The following is a 26,751-nucleotide window of genomic DNA, read 5'->3' as shown; positions in this document are numbered from 1 at the left end:
TGCCACTCATTGATTTTATTTTTCTAATCTCCCACCCACAATTGAATTAAAAACTTGATTTATTCAGCATTTAAACAAAACCTGGCTCTAAATAACATAAATGAAGACAATTTTGGACCAACTATAGAAAACAAATGGAGATTTTAAAAGATGAGATTTACTAAATTTGCATATATTGGGATAAATATCTGCTTGGCATCTTAATTATATTTCAATATGGCACAATGTACAATCTACACATAATATCACACAAAGGAAAAAAAGCACACATATTTCAATTTTGTGTACAGGTTATACTGAACACCAAAAAGACTATGCCAATTATTTAGGATTACATTAGATAATTGAGAGACGGTGACAAAAACAAAAAACACAAACAAACACAGGAGACTGAATCTATCTTCATCTGTCAGGAAAATGTCCAATAATAAATTATTTCCAAGGAAAGATGCACAACATACTGTAGAATTCCTCTTCTAATTTAGTAGTCTATACCCCATCTTGTGATTTAGCAGTTACTACATTTGTATATGGCTATGGAGACAATGTGGGAATATCTATGCTTCTGTCATCTTCTGAGACTGGCTGCTTGGGTCCCGGATGTGGAGGGCTTAGGGGCAGAGCGAGACCTCCATTACAACTATTCCACATTTACTGGTTCTCTTCATGTTTTCCTATTGAGCCCTGGGTCAGACCACTCTCTCCTCCTCCTCTCTACACATGCCTCCTCTCTCCATTGGGAAGGATGTAGGGACGTAGGGTGGACAAAAGAGTCACTCTTATTCCATCTCTGAGCCAGAATAAGTTGAACTGGTTGACAAAGCATTCCATGAGTCTATGGAGTCAACATATGTACAAGCATGACCTAAAACAGACTACCCTTACTTCCCCCATGACTAATCATCCTTCTCCAGCACAATAGTGGGCCAGGATTTCACCTCAGAGGTCAATGAGAGTTTTGCCACTGACTTCAGTGGGGCCCAGATTTCACCTCTGGAGACATGCAATATGCTTAGCTGCCATTCCATAACTCCTCCTGTCTGCCAGGATTCATGCAATCATACTTTCTGCCATCTGCTTCTTTTCAAAGTACAGTGGCTGCAATTTAAATTTCACAATTTGTCAACAGCTACCTCACAATTATATCTCAGACTACCACAGCTTTTCCTTTTACTTTGAGTAGAAGATACCTGTGGTACATATGTGGGTATTATGTGGTGAGAATTGGTAAATGCTGACTTTTTAATGGCTTTTGTTGTAAGCTTAAACCGTATGGTGGTTTGAGCAATTAATGGCACAAGGCACTTCAGCATTTATGTCAATCTTCAGACACTGCAAAGACAAAGCAATATCTAACAATCTAAGGATGGTTCATAATAATAAAAGAGACAGCCTCAAATTAAAGACTAATACTCATACTGTAGAAAAATACAAAAATTATATTAAGAAATAAGGAAATTGTCTCTTGATTACATAAAATCTTCTGATTCAACAAGCTACATAATACATACAAATGGACAGTAAATAGACTTCAGCTACTTCTCTTACACTTTTGCCTATACTATCTATCCTTATTGACTAGACCCTGTGATCCTGAGTTTTCATGTTTTCTCCATTTTTAACCAGCTCTATAAACGACCAAATAATAGTAATTAAAAATATCTTTCCCTAATTCCTTCATCAGTTGTCAAAGAAGCTATTGGGAATAGACTTTTTATTATTTCAACAGCTCTAAACTGTAATGATTAAAAAATTACTTTCATATGCCATGTCTTGCAGACTCTACGCTCACCTCAACCATGAAGGACAGGAGAGGAATACTCTAACTGAAATTTATCATATTTAACATATCTGATATAACATACTATATCATTATTTTCTAAATGCAAATGTAAAGTAAAAAATGTAAAAGCTTTAAATGTAAAAAAAAAATTTTAAAGTAATGTAAATAATGCACTGCAGACCAGACTGTTCAACCGTTACTTATATTGGTGAGCATTTATTCACATAAGTAGCCATATTGTAGTTAGTTGTAAATGCTCACCAATGTGAATAATAGATGTGTTATCTAGCCTTATATATATTAATACAGTAACTGATCAACAAAATGTCATTTTGCATATGAATGTCAGTTATATTTCTATAAAATGTTTTTCATTGCTCATTTTCATGCTAATTTTTTTTTCACATCCATATGTTACCCAACCAGCTTCAAGGAGGTCAATAAGATAAAGCAAAATAAATATTAATATATTATTAAACAGACCCATTACCAGACTTCCTTTAAAACTTGCCAAGTTTTGTACCCTTATGGGAACAGTTACAGTAATGGATGGATCATATTCCTGAATTTCATGATACCTCAGACGTTAAAGTTTTCAGTTCCAGTAACCAGTGGTTGACATGACACAGCATGAAGACATATGCTATAGTGGCAGACAGGAAAGATTACTCACATATGTGCATGAAAAGGAATGCGTTGATAAATTATGAAAAATAAAGTTAATACTTCAGAAATTTTTAAATGTTTAGGCATAAATTCTACGGGAGTATCAACAGCACAAAAGAAATTACATTTTTTCATAGAGATTCTTTTTTCTCATTCTACTCCATAATACTTGACTTCTTGCGTCCCCCTCGGACTTTTTGTACTAGTGATAAAAGTACTAAATGTCTTTTCATATTTGGTTTTGGTTTATATTTTTCTGATAAATGAAAAAGACACAATAATTGACAAATAGCTAGAACAATAGATATAGTAATGCCTTTAAAATAGGTATAAAATCATTAGGACAAAGATGTTTATTTAATCAAATACAAGATTACTTGGCTTTGAAAGTAGAAAATACAGGAAACATTACTCAGGTACTCCACATTATGAAAGGTATATGCAAATCGATCAATTCCTTCTTTTAATCCAATCTCATAGCCTGAGAAACTAGGGAAAGATTTTTTAATGTAGCATACCATTATAACCAGTGTAACCTACCAATGCAGAAGATTACTGAAAAATATACTGTGGCAGGACATTAAATGGGTTTGGTTAATGTTATAAAATAATGGCATTATCTTTATACCAGGTATAGAACATATCCCTCTTTTCCTGAGACTCATCATCTATGTAATCTGCTCCCATACCGTCATATGGTAGACTGTTCAACATTCCAATAACATTCTAAGGGTCCAGTCCCATTGAAGTCAGCTGTAGTCTTTCCATTCACTTTGATAGGAGTTGGATCAGACTCTCAAAAAAGGAATTCTTCTTAATATATTTCCTGACTCTTTCTGCCCATCCTTTCCAGATATGGGCATGATTTGTACTCTCTTTATTAGAGGTAGAACAGATATCCTAGATCTTTTTTAGCCCCTTTAGCTACCTGAAATCTGTAAGAAGATGATTTCTCATTCTCCTTATGTCCCAGATGAACTATGTTAAATCTTTTGAGCCTTTTCTTGCAACACAGATCTCCAGAACCACAAAGTGAATTTGTTGCCCTCCTCTGTACTCTTTCTATAACCTGGTTACCATTTATTAAGGTATATCAGCAAAATGTAAACGATATTCCAAGTGTAGTCTTTTTTAGCCCCTGAAATAGAGGCACTATCTTTTGCTTTTTAATGTATTGACTTATATATATATATAAACTTTTTATGGCCCTATTTTCATGATATTCCTCACTATCTCTGTGAGTTCCTTTTCCCCTCATCTAAGTTGAATCCATAATAATGCTTATTTATCTGGATATTCCCAGATACGTAAGCTTATGTTTGCCAATGTTGGAAACCATTTCCCATTTCCCTCACTCATCTAAATACTAGAGTTGGTCAGAAAATGGAATTTCTGTTTTGGAGAAAATTCAGACATTTCAAAAACCAATTTTTGTTTGTTTGTTTTGTTTTGTTCTGAATCAGAACAGATAGTCGAAATACTGAAATTTTTCACAAACTGGAAATTCTGAAAAAATGACAGACATCTAAATTTTTCATTCCAATAATGTCAAAATGTTTCATTTGACACTGTCAAAGTATTATAATATAATAGAAAGCATTAAATATACAGAATATCAAACTTAATATATTAATATAATATAGTACTAAAGTTAATATTTTAATATAATGTAAAATTCTAAACTAAATGAATCAAAATAATATAGTCAAAATGAAACATTTTCACCTATCAAAACAAAAATTTGTCACTATCAAAATGAAAAAGTTGAAATGATTTGTTTTGACACTTTCCCATTAAAAATTCCATCAACATAGACACGATCTCGAGAAATATTTCAATTTTGACAAAACTGCATTTTCTGATGGAAAACTGTTCTGTCAAAAATTTCTTCCCCAGATCTGCTAAATGCTTCCTACTATTCCACTCTTCACTGTACTAACCTTCCCTCTTACATTTTACAACATCTGAAAATTTGGACAAATGCTTCCATAGTTCAAGTTTTCAGGTACTAATGAACTTGTTAAGTAGGCTTTGTCCCTGCACTTCACCTTATGAAACACCATGTTTGCATCTTCTCTCCATTCCCCCATATATCTCTCTGTCTTTCTAGTAGAATTTATAGATGGCTTAGGTACAATGGTGGTTAAGTGATGTATATGAATTAAAAAACATACAGTGATGGGATGTACGTGACGAGTCAGTTCTCCTTCTTGCTTGAATGTTTAAAAGAATCTAAAAAAGAACATTCTAAATCCTGCCACAAGAAGCTTCATGTTCAAGAGCCAGATAGCAATAAGAGGTTTGTCTCCAGTCACCCTCTTTCTTCCCCATGCTTAGTTGGCACTTGACAGTGAAAATGAAAATGTTTTCACATGTTGGGGCACATATTCAGCTACTGTAAACTGGTATATCTCCACTGATTTCAATGGAGTTACATCAGTTTAAACTGGCTGAGTATCTGACCTACAATGGGTTAAACATCAGTTTTCAAGATTCATTGCATGAAATTGTGGTCATAAACATAAGCCAAATAAAGATCAGCCTCTGCTAGAATAGAAGCACATAGTACAGACTAATGTAACCATTTCAGGTGATTTTTAGCAATGCTTTCAGAAATGAATCGCTCCAGCTTGGTATTTTTATTGTGTTCTTTTACATACATTCTTCTTTTAAAAGAAGTTTACTCCACAGCTTTAGGAAGCTGTTCACTGGGTGGTAAAGCTTCATTTTAAACAGGCTAAAGAATGTCATTTTTACATTGCAACAGATATCATAGGAGGGGCCAGTGGCCAAACAGTGAGTGATAGCTCACGGAACATTGTGCAATCTTCCAGGCTCACAACTCCACACTACCCAGATCTGAAACATGCAACACTGGGCACTGGAGTAGAACCCTGTGTATGACTATTTTTTCAATCCCCCCCCCATCCCGCCCTGTAATACCCACTACCACTCTCTCCCACATTGTTTCTTGCATTTCTATCCTGCTCCCACCAGCAAAAATCTTAGATCCCACAAATCCCGTAAGAGAGCCAGATTCTCCCATGCTACTTCAAAAAAACAAAACAAAAAAAGGTTGATTAATATAATTCAGACACAATTTTTAACACTAAAAGAATAAAACAAACCTTGCTTAAATCATGTAAAACTCCATGTAACTCCATGTAAAAACCATGTAAAAAATCATGTTTAACTCCTGTTATAAGAGACATCAAATACCTTTCTATCCCTCACTTAAATTTAAGTATTAAAACCTTTATTTTTAAAAAAAAGAAAAAAAAGGAAAAACTTGCTTTACATTGCTGAAATTCTATTTATGACAAACTAACAAGAGATTTAGTGTTTTCCCACAAATTACTGCAGTCTATTTTTTTTGCCCATCCAATCTCACCTTCAACATAGAAGTACATTTTACCCACTCCTACTATAATGACTGCAGGTCCTGTGAGTAGCAGGATTCTACATGGAGCACGCTATGGTTAAACAGCTGAAGGAGTTCAGCCGAAACTTACAGCCTAGTTTACAGCCAAATCTTTAAGCCTTGAATTCATTGCATAAGGCAATAGTAAGTGAAATGAAAGTCAAATGATTAATGCTGAAACCTTGCTACAGCTTATTAGGTCATGCCATTCTTACAACTCTATTGTGACCATTCTCTAAAGCATCATCATCAACAGATGGACAATAGTCTGTGAGGAATGTTAGAAAAGGTTACAGTTTAAAATGCAGCCACCTGCTTCAGCAGTTGTAGCACACATCTGGAATGTGTTTTACCTGTACATCTCTGAGACTTGGATTCATTAGATTGGACTAAATATCCACAAATTATATTCATGAGAGAATTCAGGAACAAAAAGCCTTGGCAAGTACAAGATAGGAAAGACAGATGTCATCCTCACCTCCACCCATGAGAATCTTATTGCCAGTTCAGTTAACATCCTCCACCTATCTGAAATGGGCACCTGGGAAGTCAGTGGTAATCCAAGTAAAGGCCTGGTGCTGTCACTTATCTGGTATCTTCACCTCTTGCTGGGAAAAATACAAAGGATATTTTGAAAGCAAGGGAGAGACACTGCTACAGTCCCACTTGTAAATAATAATAATAAAATCCAATCCTAAATCAAAACAAGTTTATGAAATTTAAGGCCAGATTTATCTAAGAAAAAAAACATGTGTAAGTGAGGTCTGATCCTGCAGCCCTTATTATGTGAATCATTCTCTTGACTTCACTGGGACTAATTATGTGGATAAAAGCTGAAAGACTGAACCCAGAGGTTTTCTATTTTGTATTTTAATGAAAAAAATTGTTTTTCTAATTACTAGAAAAATGCACAAAGTTTGAGGATAAATTATCATGGAATTTTAATGTATAGAATATCATTTCCAAAACATTAGCAAACCCTATTTTTGCCAAAGACACTGCTACACATGCTTTTGTCTTAACATCTTCTCCATGAGGTAACACTTATAACATCAGGCATTCATTCACAGATTTAAAAGTTCTTTGCAAAGGAAGACAAATATTTTTATACCCATTTTACAGATGGGGAAACTGAGGTATAGTGACTTGACCAAGAATCTGGGACTAGACTTTAGGTCTTTCAGACTCGAATCCCAGCACCCCCATTGGGCCACTTCTGTCTCCAGTGTATAAAGACAACATAACAACATACAGGAGGTTTGAGGACAAATAATCTCCATAGATCAGAAAGTCTATGATTGCCTGACTTAAAGATCTCCCATTTCACAATGCAGTGTTCACAAATCACTTGAGAATATGTTTAAGTAACACACGTCTTTAAAAACTAGGGTCCCAAACAAGAGTTAGAGGATGGAAACAGAAAAACATTTCACTCATGCCATATGCATCATACACCATAAACGTTGTCCAATAAAACACAGTGTACAGCGTTGTTATGCTCTCTTCTAAGATTATACAGCAGTCTTATTCAGCTGCAAAGATTAAAGTCCTGCAATTGGCTTGGTATGGCAAGCACCTGTGCCCATGCAGAACCCAACTGACCTCTTAGCATGATTTCAATAGGGTACCCAAATAAACAGGGCTCTGCTCACACAGAGCAAGTGGCAGGATCATGACACAAGACATTACATTAGATCTCTGATAGGGAGCTGACCTCAGAATTCACAAGACTATGTCAAAGAATATGGGGAATAGGCATCCTATGATAAAACAGACATTCTTCTAACTATGCATGGGGGGATCTAATTTCTTCTACGCAAACAGCAAGGTCTAGTGGCCAATTTTTAATGGCTCAGATAGCTCTAAGATTCGTGTATTAATTGGCGACTTTACTATTCAAGCAAGTGGTACTGTGACTTGTGACTGGCTTAAACTTGCAGTGGTTTTAATTATTATGTAAGCTACATAAAATCTCTAAAGTGGGCAAAGGTTTATAGCCTCGTGCACTGATATCAATAAGCACAAACATGTTTCCTATACAAAAACAAATGGCTGAATATTGAGCTATTCTGGCTAAATATAAATGACATGACTATGGCTGAGTATTCTGTTCACCTGATTACATGATACTTCAGGAATAAGAACTAAAAGTGTAGAGTTCAGCAGAGAAGGGCAGTTCTTATATTATTACCATGGATTATAATAGTTATAAAGATACTAAACAGAAAAATGAAAGATAAAGACCTCAGATACTGAACAGAAAAATTAGAGTGAGATTTTCAAAGGCAAAATGAGAATTAGGTGTTCAACTGCCTTGACTTCCAATGGGAATTAAGCACCTAACAAGCTTTTGGGTCTTTGAAAATCTCTCCCGTAAGGAACAGAAAGCCTAAAATCAACATAGTTAGACTGGTGCAAATCTGGAGTAACACAATGATCAATCAGGCCCAGAATATTTATCCCTAAACAATTAGATCCAGACAAACTCATGAGTCCGTGTCCCCCCGCCCCACCCCCACCCCAAAAAGAAAAAAAAAAGAAAAAAAGAATACAACTCTATTCTTCAATAGTCCCATTGTATATGTAATTTTAAAGAATATCTACCTTTGAATGCTTATTTTAGTACTTCCATATTGTAAAGTACTGTAAAACTGAGGCATGTAGGGCTATTTCTTTAAGTGATTAAAATGGACTTGTATATTCTGTTTCAATCTGATATTATTCTCAGCTACAAACTTTAAAAACATCAAACTATTTTACCCCTCAGTTTTGTTGATAACTTTTGGGACTCAAAAAGGGCTAAAGAACTGAGAGTACTTGGATCAAAAACTCCTTTTAATCTGTCAGACCGGGGCCAGCACACTGCCTCTCCTGCACTGCTCCAGTGTTGGACCTTATCAATCTGAAAGAGCAGCCAGCCTTCTACTTTGTTAAAAAGTACAAACATCTGTTTCTGTCTCAGTCTTCTTTCAAGCAAAGATTCGTTTGGCAAAATGGGTGGTAGGTTTGTAAAGTGGATCACGGCCTAAAAGGAAATGAGCTGAGACCGCATGCCACACTTGCTAAGAACTTTCCTTGCTATTAGATCAAAATGATATTGTGAAACTTAGTCTCACAGCCAAAATAGCTGAACAACCCAATACACAGACATCATTCTAGTCTTGCAATCCTATCCTTTCTGGGCATCTATATTGTATCATTGGAATAAAAGGTAGCCTCAACAAGCAAAATACTATGTCTTGAAGAATCATTGTATTTTATCATAGCTACCCACCTCAATCTGGAATTATAGTTTGTATTTGAATACAGTTTTGAGTCCTTGTGTTTAGGTTTTGCAGCTGATTTACCCAGAAAATCTCAAAACAGACATCATGTGATTTTTTTTTACCTTATTCAAGATTCCAATTAATTTGATTAAGTGAGGAGTTACAGAGACATGCTCAAAGTCACAGGATTGCAAACAATAACTCTTTTTCCCACCACTTAACCATAACCCAAGACCACTTATTATATTCACAATGTGTGGGATCCACAAAGGGACTTAGGCACTGCAGTACTGAGCATCGTGGCATCTAACTTTTAGGTGACTAGAAAATCACAGGAACAACAATGTGATCCACAAAGCCTAAGGTGGGTGCGTAGGGTCCCCGTACAATGAATGGAAAGAGGTAGGCACCTTGGAACGTGATCTGCAAAAGCCAACATGCTAGGTGGGGGCTGCCTAAGGTAGCCAATGGTAGATGCTAAACCCTCCCCCTCTCAGAGATAGGCTCCTAAGTCTGGGCTGCAGGGAGGTGCTTAGCTCTGCTTAGTGATCCACAAATGGAAACCAAGCACTTGGAGTCAGGAAGCTTAGGTGCCTAAGCAGTTTCTTGTAGGAATGAGGTGGGTGCCTGCCTCGCTCCACACAAAATGGCCAGAGAAGGAGTAGGTGGTGGTGCAAACCTTATAACTTTTAGCCCTATGGCTATTTAGGTATTTATCCAAAGTGAAAGAGTCACTGAGCCAGAGAAAGAGAGAGTGAGAATGATTCTGTAGTCCAGTAGTTAGGGCACCCATCTGGGGGATGGGAGACCTGGGGTCCAATTCCCCTTGCTGCAATCATTCTTTCATTATTTATGAAATAATGTTATCCTTGCCAGAAGCTGGGAATGGATCACTTGATGATGACCTGTTCTGTTCATTTCCTCTGAAGCACCTGGCCATGGCCAATGTTGGAAGACAGGATACTGGGCTAGATGGACCATTGGTCTGACCCAGTATGTTCAGCATGACCCATATGTTCTTATGGAACAGCTTCAACAGGAGAGATTGAGAGAGCCCCACAACAGGCCATCCCATAGCTCAGTGGTTAGAGGGGTGGGAGACCCAGGTTCAAGTCCTTTCTCCTTCTCAGAGAGGGGGACTTGAACCTGGGTCTCCCACATCCCAGGGGAGTGAGTTGGACACCTCCCCCCTCCAGTCAAATTTTGAATGGGATTGGATCTGGTAGGGGGCCTCTGAGTATGCCTACTGGATTAGGGACCCCATGCAATTGAGTCAGCTAAATGGCTCTTTGCCCCAGTTCATGAATTATTCTGTGGTTTAGGCAGGAGATAGGTGTCCAGAAATGTAGAGGGAAACAGCAGTGTGCTTGCCCAGGGCAGAAACATAAATGCCAGTGAAACGTTTACCCTGAAACATTAGGTGCCAATTGAATTTATACACCTACAGGGTTTGATGGGAGTTTTGTGGATCGCAGTAGAGCTACAACTGGGGCTTAAATACCATTGTACCTAATCACACACAACACCTGCAAAGGGAGGTGTAGAAACTGCCCTGAAGCATTCTCTAAAACCAGAATGATTTTTTAAGTGTACTCACTGTATATGTTCATTATGACTTCCTGTGATGATAGTCTTTACAGTATAGAGCCTAGTATGCCTACAATAGTTTGTAATCAATATCTTAATTTGTATTTAAATACATTTTCATTTTGCCTTTGCTCTGATCAAATAAATATCAAGTTCAATGCTATAACACTAATGCCCTGATTCAACCAAGAACACAAGTAAGTCCCAATGGGACTTCAGCACATGCATCAAATTAAGCAAATGCTAAATTTTGTTGAATCGGGATAGACTTATGCATGTGTTTAACTTTAAGCAATGCTATGTTGAATCAGGTCTTAAGTTCAGTACAAACAAATTTTTTAAAAATGTAGGCAGAGTACAATTACATGGTTATCTATAGGATATTACTGTGTCAGATCAAGTATTAAATATATGACTAAGGAAAGATCTATCTGACTTGTAACATATTGTAACATATATGTACAAAGAATGAAAATGTATGTGTAGATGATCACTGTACCAAAAATGGATATGAATAAACCTTAGCAAGGTATGCATATTTGTATCCATAGAAGATTTAGATAAACATAGATTCATTGAGCTTCTGATGCTTGGTATAGTCAGTTCAATTAAAACAATTCTCTGCAGTTCTACTTCAGAATGTATTACCATTGCAACAGCTCTAACATCTGTAGTCAACATAAAAGACCACATACTGCTTTAGACTGACATCAGTGAGAGTTCCGATGCAGAATGCGGGCGATACATAGCCCAGAGCATTTAGATATTTATATTAGAGTAGTAAACATTAAAAGTGTTCCCTCCCCCCACAAACTCAGACCACACTAGAGACATTAGAAATGTAGTAAAACTAATGAAGCAGTATTCATACAAAGCTTAAGATACTTCAAAAGAAAATACTCTGATTTGTTTATCTTCCACGTTTTTATAAATGCCACAGAAAAATGTATGTATTGTATGTTATATATTAAAACATAAATCTGGGAGGAATGTAAGCAGTTGCTCTTTTATTGTTTCCCCAAACAAACTCGTTTCCTACAAGCTATTCCCATATCTTTTGTGTCATATCCAACTTCCCAGAAAACAGTAGGAAAACAAAGTGTGAACTCAAAACAACCCATTTCCACAGAACAATGCACTATACCAAGAAGAGAGGGGGGGGGAAATAAAACAAAAACAAAACAAAAAAACCCGCTGTTTTGGTACCGCTAAGGGACTTGAAGAAAAAAGGAAGGAGGAACTTTAAAAGTCAGAGGAAGAATTGTGTAACTGCAAATATGCAATAAGCATATTGCCAACTATTTCAAAGGATTTGAGGTTTCAAAATCATCCAAAAGCCTAACTGATTTGTACCTTGGGTTTTAAGGTTCCAGGAACACCTTTATATGTCCAAAAGCCAGAAACGGTTGAATCATTTTCTACAATGTGCAAGTCATGTGATTTCAGTTGCTTCAGTAATGAATGTAAACACATGCAGTTTATGCTACCAGCCAAAATAAAAGGTCCTAACACATAAAGCACAGCAAACAACACACATCATTCTATAACAAGAATAAAACAGAAAATGTAAATAATTTATTTCTTGGCTGATCTGTGCAATCTTTGAAGTTGATCAGACTCCTTTAAACCAGGAAAACCTAAGCATAGCTCCCATTCCCATGCACTGAGCTCCTGCAGGTATTCTGCACAGAGCTCAAAGAGATACATCTGATAAAAGTCAGTGACAAATATCAGTGTTGTTTCTATATCTGGGTTGTCAAGGACATAAAAACAGAAAATAAGGAACAGAACTAAGTGATGAAGTATTTTAGGTGCCCTACCCGGAACAGTGTTGCAAGTCAGAAGCACCATTTTTAGAACGAACTTGGCAATCAGTGCCAGCACTAGGTATAAGCAGACTAACCAAGTGCTTAGGGCCCCGAGCAGCACAAGGGAGCCCCTATTCACTTTTTTAGGATGTGTTGTGTATGGGAGGAGGGGGCCCACAATATTCCTGCTTAGGGCCTCCAATGGGCTAGCGCTGCCTCTGTTGGCAACTATAATACATTTTCCCCATAAATGAATCTGTACAATCTGAAATGACTTGAAGTTGAGCCCATTCTGTTCTTTCAGTTAAGAAATGTGATTGATATTTATTTTCTATAGATAAATGGTGTAACACAGAGATTTTGTAATAATTTGCAATGAAAACGTACTGTCAAAAATAATGCCATGAATTAATGCTAGCTCGATATGAGTGTTAAATGTGTACTCTATTGGGAATGAGATATAGGAATATAGGGCCACATTCACCCAGGGTATATGCTGACTTCCTGCTATGGACTTTCCAACAGCATGGGTGTTGCATCAAGAAAGATGCTTTCATCCTCCTCTTATTATTAATCATGTTTATTATGGTAGTGTCTAGGGATCAACCTAGAAGGGGGACACATTGTGGTAGGCACTGTACAAACACAGAGTAGCAAATAGTCCCTGCCTCAAAAAGCTGACAATTGAAATAGACAAAATAGACACAGAGGATTCGGGGGGTGGAGGGAGGAATCTAACACACAAGCAGAGAAAACAATGTGATGACAGCAAATGGCATATTAGTTTTAATTTTTGTTTTTTTAAGTGGGTTTAGTTAGGAGGCGGATCAGCTAAATGGAAAGAAAAAGGAAGGGAAAGGGGACATTGAAGGGAAAGAGCTGAGGGAGACAAGGCATGGGAAAAGAGGATAAGAAGGGCAGGCATGGACAGAGCTGAGGTGAAGAGACTATGGGTATGTCTACATTGGAATAAAAGATCACCAGAATGGCCACCAGGTTTGTGGGGCTCAGGTTGTGGAGGCTAAAAATTGCTGTATAGATGTTCGGGTGCAGGCTGAGACCTCCCCACTTGTGGGATTCCAGAGCCTAGGATCCAGCCTCAGTCTGAACATCTACCCCCACGATTAAACAATCCTATAGCCTGAGCCCTCCAAACCTGAGTCAACTGACACACGCCAGCCTTGAGTGTTTAATTACAGTGTAGAGATATCCTGTGAGGTAGGGGAAGAGTTGGAACAAACAGTCAATCAGCATAGGGCAGAAAAAATCCACTCAAAACTGCAGAAAGGTCTCTGAATTTGAATGCCTGAAGGTCTCTGCTTTGGCTGCTTCTCCAACTGCTCCTACTGGCTGGAGCCATTGGCTTGTTCCTCTCTGCATTTTTCCCCCCAAGGCCACATGGCAGGACAAAGGGGAGACACCTAAAAATGGCTGATGCTAGTTGCAGGGGTGGGGTGAGGCGAGTACGTCTGCCTAGAGTGGCTGGGTCATGCATTAATTCAATACATAGCATTGACAGTCACTCTTCATAGCACTGTCCCTCTGGAATCCCCATACTGAGATTAAAGCTCCCCTCCGCTAGCAGACATGGCAATGGAGTACCGGAGGCAGTATCGTGGCCTGCACTTCCTGGAGTGAATTTCCCATGCAGCATATCTATAAAATGTAAGATGTTTCTAACACTTCACCTGCAAGAATTCCCATGTTTTAGTGTAACTGCTTGCTTGACTTCTGAGACAGTAATGAACCAACCAACAACTAAAGCAAACCAAAGGTTGTCAGTGGAAGCTGGATTTTTATTTTTAAGCACATTTCTTTCCCATGACAGCTTGAAGGTTTAAATTGGATGGAGTGAAGGTTTAACGGGAATTGTCATCATATAGTAAGTAATTCATTTAGAACATGTCCCTATTAGTAAGTCATGGGTATCTGTGCATGCTTAACGGATTTGCAATCAAGCAATCCACCAATTATATGTGCCTAAATAATAATTTAGATGCCTAGCATTAGGTACCCAAGTCTGACCTAAGCATCAGGCATAGGCCTAAATTCATTAGGGCTGTAGACAATAGCACATTTGGTGATAAAGTAACTGCTGGTGACTTCAGTCAATATTTGTAACCAAGGGAAAAGGGGTTGAGATATATATATTTCAATGTAAAAGATTACAGACCAATCCTGCTTCTATTAAAGTCAATGGCAAAACTCACATTGACATCAGTGAGACAGGATTGGACCTTCTGGGTGTCTTTTAAATATCTGAAAGTCATCTAAAGCCTTTGACCCAAACCATCTCCTGTGGGACTGGAATAAAAAGTAGTCCTTTAAAAATAAGCTATTTTGTAAGACAGAGGTGATCAGATCTGATGCTTCAATGAGATAACTGATCACTCTGAGTTCACAAGGATTGTTTTGCTTCATCACACAGACCACTGCACCACTGGGTACATTATAGACCTGTCACTTTCCACTAAAGCATCAGGCAAAAGTCACTACCGAAGGCAAGATGCTGGACTTGGAGTGCAATTCTTTTTGTTGGTTAGTTGTCACTGAAATAAAGAATTTGTCCTTAGCTATGCGGTGGTGTGGCTCAATCCTAATTACAATGTTAAACATTTTGGCATCAAGGATGTCTATTTATACCAGTGGCTCTCAACCTTTCCAGACAACTGTACTCCTTTCAGCAGTCTGATTTATCTTGCATACCTCCAAGCGTCATCTCACTTAAGAACTACTTGCTGACAAAATCAGACATAAAAATACAAAAGTGTCACGGCACACTGTTACTGAAAAAATGCTGACTTTCTCATTTTTACCATAATTATAAAATAAATCAATTGGAATATAAATATTGTACTTACATTTCAGTGTATAGTATAGAACAGTATAAACAAGGCACTGTCTGTATGAAATTTTAGTTTGTCCTGACTTTACTAGTGCTTTTTATGTAGCCTGTTGTCAAACTAGGCAAATATCTAGATGAGTTAATGTACCCCCTGGAAGATCTCTGCATACCTCCAGGGGTGTACCCCTGGTTGAGAACCACTGATTTACACCACTTACTTAATTTCTGCCATGCCTTGCTATGTTTGTGCTCTCTCTTACAAACCATTTTGTATGTTTCATGTACTAAATGGTATCAGAAAACTTATGTACACAAATACAAACACTATAAAATTAATTATTTGAAAATTAAATCCTTATATACACGTTTGAAATCCAGAATTCAGGGTTCTGTGTTTCGCCTGCTCCAATTCATGGTATCACTAAGGAATGAACTGATTAGATGTTAGCCCTGAAATCAGCTCTTGCAAATAAAACCATATTGCTGATCTCCAAACTTGGCTGTTAAAAAGTCTTTTATTTTACCTTTAACGCCTACTTGTGTCCGTATTTATATTGACATCATGAATAATGGCTAACAATCCTTTGTATTTGTATGTTTCTCGATGCACTTAAACAATTAATTAAATTTCATGATGGTCTGTGAAGTACCTGTAACTGAGTATTATTATGCCCATTTTTACAGATGGGGTAAAATATAGAGAAGTTAATGTCTACATTGATGTCAATGGTAGCTGTGTATGTTCAGCACCTTTGAAAATCAGACTGTAGATATCTCAAGTTAAGCACTCAAAATTAGTGGCCACTTGAAAATTCAGACCTTAGTGACTTGCCCACGGTCAAACATTGAATCTGTGTTTAATCTGTGGATATATCCCAGGAATCCTGACATCTAGTCCTTCGCTCTAACTACTGGTTAACAAAACCTGTATATACACAACCTGTTTTGACTAATGAATTAAAATAAAAGTCTATCTGCCTCTATTTCGTTACTCATCCTATCAATTAAAATACAAAATATTCCATGTTGCTGCCCGAATTAATTTACCAACAGTTATCTGAATTCATCTCTAAACAAAAATAAACAAAGGCTAACAGGCAACTAATAAGTAGTAGGTTAATGAGTTAAAATACTGACAGATGTTTGGGGGTGTTTGATCTAATTTTCTTTTGGCATTTCCATTGCTGGGGGGCTGAGGGAAAACCTAGTTTAGCAAGCAAGTTCCTCTAAAAGTATGTCATCTAGCTCTAGGATTACAAAACTAGGTAAACTGTTTTATTGTGTGTGTGTGTCACGGCTGTGTGGTGCTGGTGGATTAGAGGGACTGATTGTGTAAGACCAGTATAGTCCTACAGAAGGTTTTAAGAGGCCCAGAGACGCTAAAAGGAGATAGAGATTGCAGAGCTAGAGAGCAGCTAAGGAAAGAGGTGAACTGATAGAGAATTTGAGTAATGTGGGCGAGACAAGTCCTAGAAGAGATAAGACTGATCTGGAGCGGGCCCAGAAGATGACTGGAGTGTAGGCTGAAGTCTGTGAGACTGGAAAGCCCCAGTAGGAAACAGAATATTAGGAAGACCTTGAGAGTGAAGAAAGGAGATCAGAGGGGACTGTAGAAATCAAAGAAAGTCAAGGTAATGTCTAATTTGGCGCATTGGAGATATCCAGAGCAAGCCAGGGAGAGGAAGAGTCATGTGAGAGTCCATAGGTTAGTATTGCAAAAACTCAGCATGCAAACAGAAAGCTTGCAAACTATAACCACCTTCCTCTGCTGCTCCCTAAAGGTATATAAGTTCACAGGCTTCTTCACTGAAGCTCTCTTCGGCACCAAAATCTGATGGAATCAGCATTTGGTATTTAATAGAGTAGTGTTGAACAATAAACTAGAATAGACTTGATATGGTTTTAATTTCCATACTGCACTACTAGAGAAGATAGAGCATGAAAAAAATACAGATAACTTGTGAAAAAAATTCTTCAACTTAGATTACTTCTGCTCTTCAGACGGACCAAGAAATCATAGTACAGTCTCTACTAAACCAGCACCAATAAGAAATGTCCTTGTGAATATCTGCTCTACTGACACTTTTATTAAATGATCAGTCTAGTACAAAAATCTGAACTGAAATGGTGTGTGCAGGGGACAGGGCATGCATTAATATCTGTGAAATTAGGATTCATTCTTGTGTGTTCTGTTGAAGTTAAAAAAATCTGTCAGAAACCACACCAGAGAATAACCATATGTAACTAATGCTCATACAGATATGTTTACCATACAGCAGGTTTAAGTAATATGTTGTTAAGAAGACCCTGAGAACATGTATGTTAGATATTAGACCAGATTGTGCCTGTTTGCTCTACAGCTGGATAAGAGTGGGTACAGGAAACCCTCACTGTGCTCCTGTGCAGCATCTGAGCCCTATGCCTCCCTCAGTGCAGGACTATGATTAGGTGGCAGAGTAAGACTCACTGTATGAGCCAAATCATTTAAAAACAGAAGCTCAAGGTTTACCCAGCAGCACACACAAGTACAATCACAAGTTGCTAGTGAGATGCCTGACCATTGGTTTGCTCATGAATTTGTCTGATCTACATTGATAATCATGAATCCCAGGTACAAGCTGTGTGGCTCTTATTTGCTTGTGATCTACTTCTTTCAAAAATTTGGCCCTCTATTTTCTTTGTGTCTGTTGATATATAGGGACAGATTTTCATATACACTACAGCTCCATTACACCAATCTGGCAACATAAACAGGCCTTAATGTGGGTAAAATTGTAATTGTTACTCACTTTAGTGTAAATGAGAATTCAGGATTCAGGCTATAGTGTCTTCTTTGCCTTTTTTAATGTCTGTTCTGTGCTAGGGTAATAATTTCAGGTTATTTTTCTGCAAAAGCTTTCAAACCCTTTTCCCCTTCAACATGTTCATGATTCATTCCTTCTCTCAAAAATTCCCTTGCTAGATTCTTTGCTCCCTAAATAACTGCTCCGTAGTTAGCACCACTGTATTGCATTCATCAATGATTGCTTCCAGTCACCTGAGCAATCTTTTGCAAATCTTTTTTAAACAGGTTATGTTGTTTCTCTTCCTACTCAGTCTTCAGTTTTAATGTTATCTGCAAACTTGGACATTTCATTTTCAATACCATCCAAATCTTATTTGCTATACCCTATTCTATTCTTAACAAATGTCTTAAAAGGCTAATTCCTAGGATTTCTGACTTCCAACTTGGTAAGTTTCCACATATGGCTATTCTTTAATTCCTGCTATAGACATTAGATCAATATTGCCAACTCTAACGATTTTATATGAGTCTCACAACATTTGGTGTTTTTCTTAAAGCCTGAGTTTCTAGAATCAGCTGAATACATGAGAATCTCAGCTTTCACTTCAAAACAGAATATTTCTAGTCCTTGTGTTTGCAGAGTAAAACTTGAAAATATGAGCTCTTTAAGCTAAAAAAACAAAGTTGGAAAATTAAAAGAATGCAGCATATTCTTAAAATCTCATGATTATTAAATTAATTTAATTATTTTCTGAATCATGATGTATGAACAATTAGGATTTTCAATACTGAGCCATTTCTCTATCAGTCGCCTTATTTTAAGCCCTCTATTCCATGACACTCTACATTAGCTATGAAACTTTGATATAGACCTTTGTCAAATGCTTTTTACTGCACTACATATTATATGTATTGAATCTCTTTCCAAGTTCTTCCCTCTTGATTGTGGAAATGATCAGCAAGGCAGTCAGGAGGAAAACATGTTGAGGCTCACACAACAACACTCCCTGAACCCCATCATTACAAAACAAACAAACATTTTCAAAGTGAATTCACTCAACATCTCTGGAGTGTCAGAAACTGTTTATAAGCTTTCCATTTCCAAAAATCTCAGCTCAAAATACCTGGACAGAAAATGGCCATTGAAATATATAGAAATGGATTATTTTTAACCTCTAACTTTACAAACACTAGGCAGATTCTGAGCCAAGTAAAATATCTGAAGCATCTATTATGTGCTATAAAGAAGACACATTTCTCACAATAGCTTGGAATATTTGCCAGCTCTACTTCTTTTCAGATGTTTTAAGGAATAAGTTTTCAGTACAGGACATCCAAGAGCAATGGTCAGTGTGATGATGATGCAGTCTGAATTCTAGTTACAAGCTGGAATCATGATCAGAAAACTATTTGACTCTTAGTTTTATTTATTATAGACCTCGTTCTGCAGTCCCAAGTTAAGGGGAGTTTGGCCTGTGACAGAATTTCAGGATTGGGCACTGCCTTACAATTCTTTTGGGGTGAAAGTTACCTCTGTACAAAGAGTCAGCACGAGACCTAAGCAATACATACATTCCATGCAAGTCTTTCAAATTGGGGGTATAGAGAGCTTAAATGGCACATAGATCTTGTGTTTGCCAACTGAACTGGTTTGAATTCAGTATTGCCAACCCCAAGCATTCAAAAATGATGAGTCTGGTCTCCAAAAATCATGAGATTGCTTTATAAATCATGAGATTTAAAACAATATAAGTTTAGTTCTTTTTAACTGCCTTTGGCTTTTGAGCCTTTTGGATGCACTTGAGTCAAATATGTAAGCTTTCCTCCACATCCATGAAGTCTCGAAATGAAGACTGAACCCAAACAAAGCTGACTTGACAGGATGAAAACAACATTGTGAAGAGACAGCCCCAGAAAGCAAAGCTACTTTGAATGGAACTGACTAAGGTAGATACTCTAAGAAGTTTACTCATAGTATGTGATGAGTGTTTTTTAAAAAGTAAAGTGAATGTGGAGGTCACCATAGTGTATAATCTAGATAGATTGGAAAGGACCTAGGCACCATTATGGAGGAAGAACTCAGTGTGAAAAATTAAATGTCTGTGACTTGAATATAATTTTATAGATGGTGCTATATTTTAAAAGGTATTTAAGATCTATAAACACATATTCAAAAAGTAAAGGTCTCTACCTAACTAATCTCCAGCTTACTTTCCGGCTTTTTAGTTTCAGAATGTATAGCCTACTGCTGGTCCCTGCTTCAATTTATGGAGCTAAAGCTTTCCATTATATGTTATGTAGTAAAATGCACAACCCATGGTTATTGGCAGTCAAGTGAATGCAAAAAAGGCGTTGGATAGCTTGAAGAGAGACAATTATGCCATGCAAGGACAAACCCCTTTTTGGCAGGCTTTTAACCAGTGCTCAAGATGGGAAGAAAAAAGAGGTGGAAATGTCGTAAACGTGTATCCAATGTGCATCTGAGCAGAGGTGAAAAGATGGTAAAGTAGGACTGAGCACAGCAGACCTGCATTTCTTTCTTTCTTTCTGATTGTGCTTCCTTTAACTTTGTATTCCATTCTTTCATTGTCTAGAGAAGGTTTATCTTGTTCAAATGAAAATGGAAGAAAAAAAAAGGTTGACACTCTTGAGTCTGCAACTTCTACTGGAAATATATTACTGCATACATCGCTTTATTGACATTGAGGGGAGAAGGCTGAGAGTTGCCATATTAGCACTTATGAATCGTACATGAACATATCAAGAAAATCTTTACATCCAGCATCAGAGCAAACAAAAAGATGTCAATGGGAACTGTTGGCACTTTTGAAAATCAGGCTGCTTATTAAGGTGCCTAAATATGGATTTAAGAACCTAACTTTAGGCTATTTTTTAAAATATTGGCCAATGTTTTTAAATATATCTTAGTAACCATGAATTCACAGGGAAAAGATCTCTTAAATGATATAGTTAGATATAAATCTGCCTATCAGCCAAATTTCTTACCTTAACAGAACCAGAGATGGGCCCAACATGTAAAATTTGGATCTGGATCCAAACTTCTGCAGAGTTCTGCAGAGTTAAACTCAGTCCCATCTTTAATTTCAGCCTTGCAGTTATAAAAAAAAACCAAATGCTTGAAAGCCTAGAGATCCTAAATTAAGGTTAAATTTGTGAAAAAACAACAAAATGTTTGAAATTCCTTAACTCCATCTCTATACCAGAGACACCGATACAACCAAACTTAGTACCTTTTTATCTATTTCTGTATGAACCACATGCTCCCACTTTAATAGCTCATGCTTTACCTAATCATTACAGCTGGTTAAAAAAAATCATCAAATGTTCTCTGGATGAAAAATGGCTTTTCAACAAAATGGAAATTTTTGTGATTAAAATTCTGATTTTGTTTCATTTTTTTAAGGGGAAAAACATGTCTGACAAGCTCTACTAATGCTATGTGAACTACACCTTCATTGCACAGAAGCCCTACCTTCTAGGAATGAGCCAGTTATAGTACAAGATCTTGCTTCTTACCTACCAGAAACAGATCAAAGACTCCCATATTCCCACTCAAGTTAGGGAACAACACTATTTTCATCTCATCATGTACATATGATTTTGCAACCCCCTGTACATTAGCTACCATTCCATTACCATTTTCATACACATTATAGACACCACTGTACTTAAAAGTGTTTTGTCTTATTAGTTCCATAAAAATATTTAGGGATCAAAACATCTTATTTAAATTCCATAGGCTTTAATACAGCAGATCATGTAAGCATGTGCTTAACTTTAGGCATCAAGAGGACCACTAACATGCTTTAGACCCTCTTCAGAACTCTCTTTTTAGCTGTATCTACAGCCTTAAGTGACCCAGAGGACCATGAGCCTGATCCAAAGCCCACTGAAGTCAATGGAAAGGCTCAGCACCTTAAACAGATGGATTTTCCTTATTAGAAGCCAGGACAGGAAGCTCTGAGGAAACACAAGAACTACCCTGTTTGTTGGTTTGAATATTTGTTTTTTGTTTTGGAATTTACGGACTCTAAAGCTGTATGGAAGAAACTCGGTAACCAGAGACTTTGCCAAGTTGTGTTATTTTGGTTATATCAGAACTCCTGAAATAAACCCAAAAGAAAAAGAACTGATTAAGCTTATTTTGAACTAATCTTTATAGAATACAATAGCACAGACTATACACATATCAGAAACATCAAATTGTTCATTTGAAAAGTCAGCAAAGAGATACAGTTTGGGAACTTGAAAAATCATACACTTGGAAAAGGGCTGACATGCAAAAAGGCGCCTCTGGATGAATCAGCTTGCGTTTGTGTTCATTAAGAGCATCAGTTCAAATACGCCTGATTGTTTCAGTTGTTTATGAATCTCGACCTTCGTAACGGCACTAAAATATGCTGTCTCCTAAAGATGTTCCCTGCCGATATGACACACACTTTGTATTGTTTTGCTGCACACAAGCATTAATATCCCAGAGGTAATCCACCCTTCTTTTAACGGCTGATGACAGGTCCAATGGCTGAGCAAAAATCAGTTGAAGGAAAGGGAAGTCTTGTCGGAAATGAGATTAATCTTGTAACGAGTGTTCAGCCCTGATAACCCATCTGTGCAGAGAACTGCTTTAACTGGAGAGCAATTAACCTTCACCTGACAAGCTCTGTCCAACCGTTATAAACAACATTAAAGGCACATGATCCCCTTTCTTTCTTCTTTCTTTCTTCTGTGTAGACTAAACAATCAGATTTTTCAGTCCATGAAAACTATATGAGCAACAGTGCCCTGATTCCAAATCTCAGGAAAAATTAAGAAATAGCAGTGGGAATATGGACACAGTGTGAACTGTATCTCTGGCCTTTTTGTCTTAGGTGGCTGATCTAATTAGCAAAAAGAAATCATTCTGACCTCTTCCAGTAACTATTGTATCTAGGGAATATCCTATATATGAGTTATCAGGGAAGTTGGTGTCAGTATGTCAAAGATTAACAACTACAAAAATCTTTGCAAGTTGACAAGAGTTAGCTCACTTTACTTCTGTTAAATCCCTGTTAGTTTAACATTACTAGTAGGATGGACTGTGTCATTGCACCAACGTTGTGCTCCGCAAGGCCCACATTTAGGAACAACCTAGAGTTTCTTGCCCTTTGGGCTGGTGAAATTTAGGTATGTTCTCGAAGTGAGCAGGTTTGAGATTAATATAACTCTGAAGACTGCCTTCTTCTGCAAAATAACCTGTGCTCCAGCCAATCTGTTGGTATTATGTTTGAAAGGGTCTGTACATCTAACTCTAAGACCTGTAGTTAAAATGACATGAGGCTTTCTAGAAAGTAATATCAGTTTAAACAACTGTCCTTCTGAAAATGATGTCCCTCATCATGGTAGCAGTTTAGGGGTAACAGAACTTGGGTCTATTTTTCAAAGACAGAGCCGCAATGTGTGTGATATAGAGCAAGCCCAGCGGTATAATAGTGCTTTACCTTATGGGCAAAGGCTAAAATACTGATCTCAGTTATACTGGCAGCAAACTGGAATGATTCCTTGGAAGTCAAGGAGTTACTGACAGAACAATCATCAGGATCTGGTCCAAAGACAGGGAGCAGATTCTAAATCCCAAACCCCTGAATAATTGGGGTGAAATCCTGGCCAAATTCCCATTGATTTCAATATGACTGATATATCACTCCAGGTTTCTATAAGCTTTGTCCTTTCTATTCATGTGTCTGAAACTTGTTACCTAAATATTACTATTGCCATTTGAGTTTTTATGCATTTGTTTCTCTTTCCCTTGATCCATGTTTCTCTTTTCATACCTAAAGTCCAGACTTGCAAGTCAGTTATTGCCTTATATGTCTGCCCCAGAAGGCAAAATTTCCATTTTAGTTAGTTCAAATGAGTGTACCTTGCATAGCAGATTACAAGCACCATACATGACTCAGTATATGTCTGGAATATGCCCTAGTCTACATATTGGAGAAGCCTCTGTTAGCTATGCTTAAATGTGTTAATTGGGTAGCAGAAGCACATAAATAGGGAAGGTAGAGAGTATCCCTTTCAAGTCTCCTCAGTTCCTCATTCAGTTTACCTGGCCTGCCACCAACCCACCCATCCCCATACATAGATTCCCTGCTCTACAGAAGGCATTCCATGTGACTGCTCCCCTTCCCATTTCCACTTGGGCAGGGAGAAGCCTTTGGCTAATACAGAACCCATGAGCCTTTGGCTAATACAAAACTATGTGTTTGTGTAAGAAATGAGTACATAGAATCACAGACATCAAGGAAGGAAAAGATGCTTCTAGTCCATCTCGTTGCCAATGAAAGATTGTTCCCTACAGTATACTTTCAAGAACTTTGTCTACATGTTTTTAAAGATTCAAGATCTCTAACCCATGAGGTTATGAAACTGAATAAAACCCAGTCTTGGTATTACTTCTACCACAGCACAAACAAAACAAAACAAAACAAAACAAAACAAAATTACTTTACAAACATAACATACAGGGCCACAAATGCAACAACACAAAATTCATAGTCATATGCAATAGTGGCGATTCCTGGTTTTTATGTAAACAAATTTGGTGCACTGTGGTTTAAACTGAAACAGTGACAGCTAGAAAATTACCTTTATATCGAACACTAAGTAGTTTGTTCCTTTTAATAAATTAGATATTAGCAGCTAGGAAGTTCCTATTGAAAGAATTTCCTGTATTGGTACTCCCTGATTTGGCGAGTTATCAGGGTAGGAAATGAACACAGGAAGTATCTGTCTACAGACCCTTTATCATCAAGGTAATTGCTGTGGCAGCATTTTACTGTTTATCAAGGTAACAAACATATAGTTTTAAAAAAATGTTTTTCAGCTCTAAAGACCAAGGCTTTAAAAAATCTTATGTGATATCACTGTATTTAATCAAAATAGCACTCAAATGCCATCGTCTGTTCCCTCTGAACAAAATTGCAAATGGTGATTAAAGTGAGAAATTTCCCTTTTCTAATGGGAGTGTGGTTTCTAAAGGGAATGCAGTTTCTAATGATTAGGGAAGAGGACTGGAATTGGGACTCTTGGGTTCTCTTCCCAGCTCTGGTGCTGATTCTCTATCTCTCGTTCTCTCTCTGACAGTTGTAAAGTCCTTTATGGCCACATTTTCAAGAGTTACACTCTGATACCATCTTAAATAATTATTCTCCCTTCTTTGAATTTACACACTCCAAATACTTGTAATTTGTTATCATATCTCTTTTACTCAAGCTATGTATATTTTGCTCTTAATAAGCCAGATTTTTATCTTGTATAAATTGTCATAGTTCCATCAAAACCAATGGAACTACACCAATTTACACCAGTCAAGAGTCACCCTTCTCCTCAAAGGAGCCATGCCCTGGATGACCCATTATATCTACTACCTGCCATTTGATTTCTATTTCTTGCATCTGACGAAGCGGGTTACAGCCCATGAAAGCTTATGCCTGCAGATATTAAATTTGTTAGTCTTTAAAGTGCTACAGGACTCTCGTTGTTTTTGCTGTATACAGATTAGCATGGCTACCCCTCTGGAACTTTTCTCCAGCCACTGATTTTCAAAATCTATTTAAAAAACAATTGAATTTGTTTGGCTAATGCATTCTTTATACACTACTTAGTGCCCATGGTTGTGTGGGGGTGAGACATTTATCCTGTCAGAAAACAGATTATTCACAATGCTGTAAACTGGGTCCTGACTCCACAGATACACACCCCATACTTAGATATAAAATTCAGCGCCTGTACATGTAAGCTCCTTGGGGCAAGTCTCATGGACTCTTCTGTGTTCTTTACAGCGATGAGCACAGTCAGAGATCAACAAATAAATTAGAAATAAACAACAACAACAGTAAAATAAACAGATTATGTGTCAATTTGCTCAGTCCATTAGCATGCACCTTTTCGTTACTGACAGTAGATAACTGCAGGTATCACTCAGCCTATTCTATCTAAAAGGAAGTTACTTTTTAATTAGCTAATTGTGGGTCTGATCCAAAACCTATTGTAGTCAACGGAAAATCTCCCACTGACTTCAGTGGGCTTTCGATGAGACCCAGTGTGCCCCACTATTTAATTTTACCTTGCTAAAAATGATGATAAATGTGACATAAGCCAATTTTCTTTCTGTCTATTTAACTGATTTTCTAAAGAAACCTGCTGAGTTGCTTTAAAAAGCTAAATTATGTGGAGTAATCATTTTTAATGAACGGCATGATATATTCCTATTGGATTATGAATTGCCACTTCAAAAATAAACATTTTTGTTTTGCCTTAAGATTTCTTAAAAATGTCTCTGCATTTTTCACCAGGAGATCCCCTATGTGTTCAAAATGCTTAATTCTACCAACATTACCGCTTCAAAGACCTGTTGAAATCTCATGGAACTTTTTCAAAAACATGCTGTTTAGAGATAACTTAGCTTCTGTTAAAACCAAACCAAACAAAAAAATCCACTAGGTATTTTTCGTCTCTTGTTCTTTACTTATAGAGTCATTTATACAGAAACAGAATCTTTGGCTCAAAGTCAGCCTTGGCATAGGCAAGCATA

At 37.2% G+C, this 26,751-nt stretch overlaps 1 protein-coding gene across 4 annotated transcripts in view; it reads right to left on the bottom strand.

Annotated features, from left to right (window-relative positions):
* Positions 1 to 26,751, bottom strand: part of ERG (ETS transcription factor ERG) — a 187,453-nt gene that overhangs the window by 45,745 nt on the left and 114,957 nt on the right. The window contains exon 1 of one of the 4 annotated variants that reach the window (XM_067545247.1): positions 6,349 to 6,410. The exons of the other annotated variants lie outside the window; for them this stretch is intronic. Within the exon in view, the coding sequence (XP_067401348.1) occupies positions 6,349 to 6,387 (39 nt within the window). The 5' untranslated portion in view covers positions 6,388 to 6,410. Of the gene's footprint in view, positions 1 to 6,348; positions 6,411 to 26,751 lie in introns of those variants that run through there. 4 annotated transcript variants of the gene reach the window in all.

The sequence above is a fragment of the Emydura macquarii genome, unplaced genomic scaffold (genome assembly GCF_026122565.2).
Source record: "Emydura macquarii macquarii isolate MOO-44397 ecotype Brisbane River unplaced genomic scaffold, CSIRO-AGI_Emac_v2 contig_1043, whole genome shotgun sequence".
NCBI classification, from domain to species: Eukaryota; Metazoa; Chordata; order Testudines; family Chelidae; genus Emydura; species Emydura macquarii.
The sequence above is the reverse complement of the archived record's forward strand: the minus strand, read 5'-3'. Positions and strand labels throughout refer to the sequence as shown.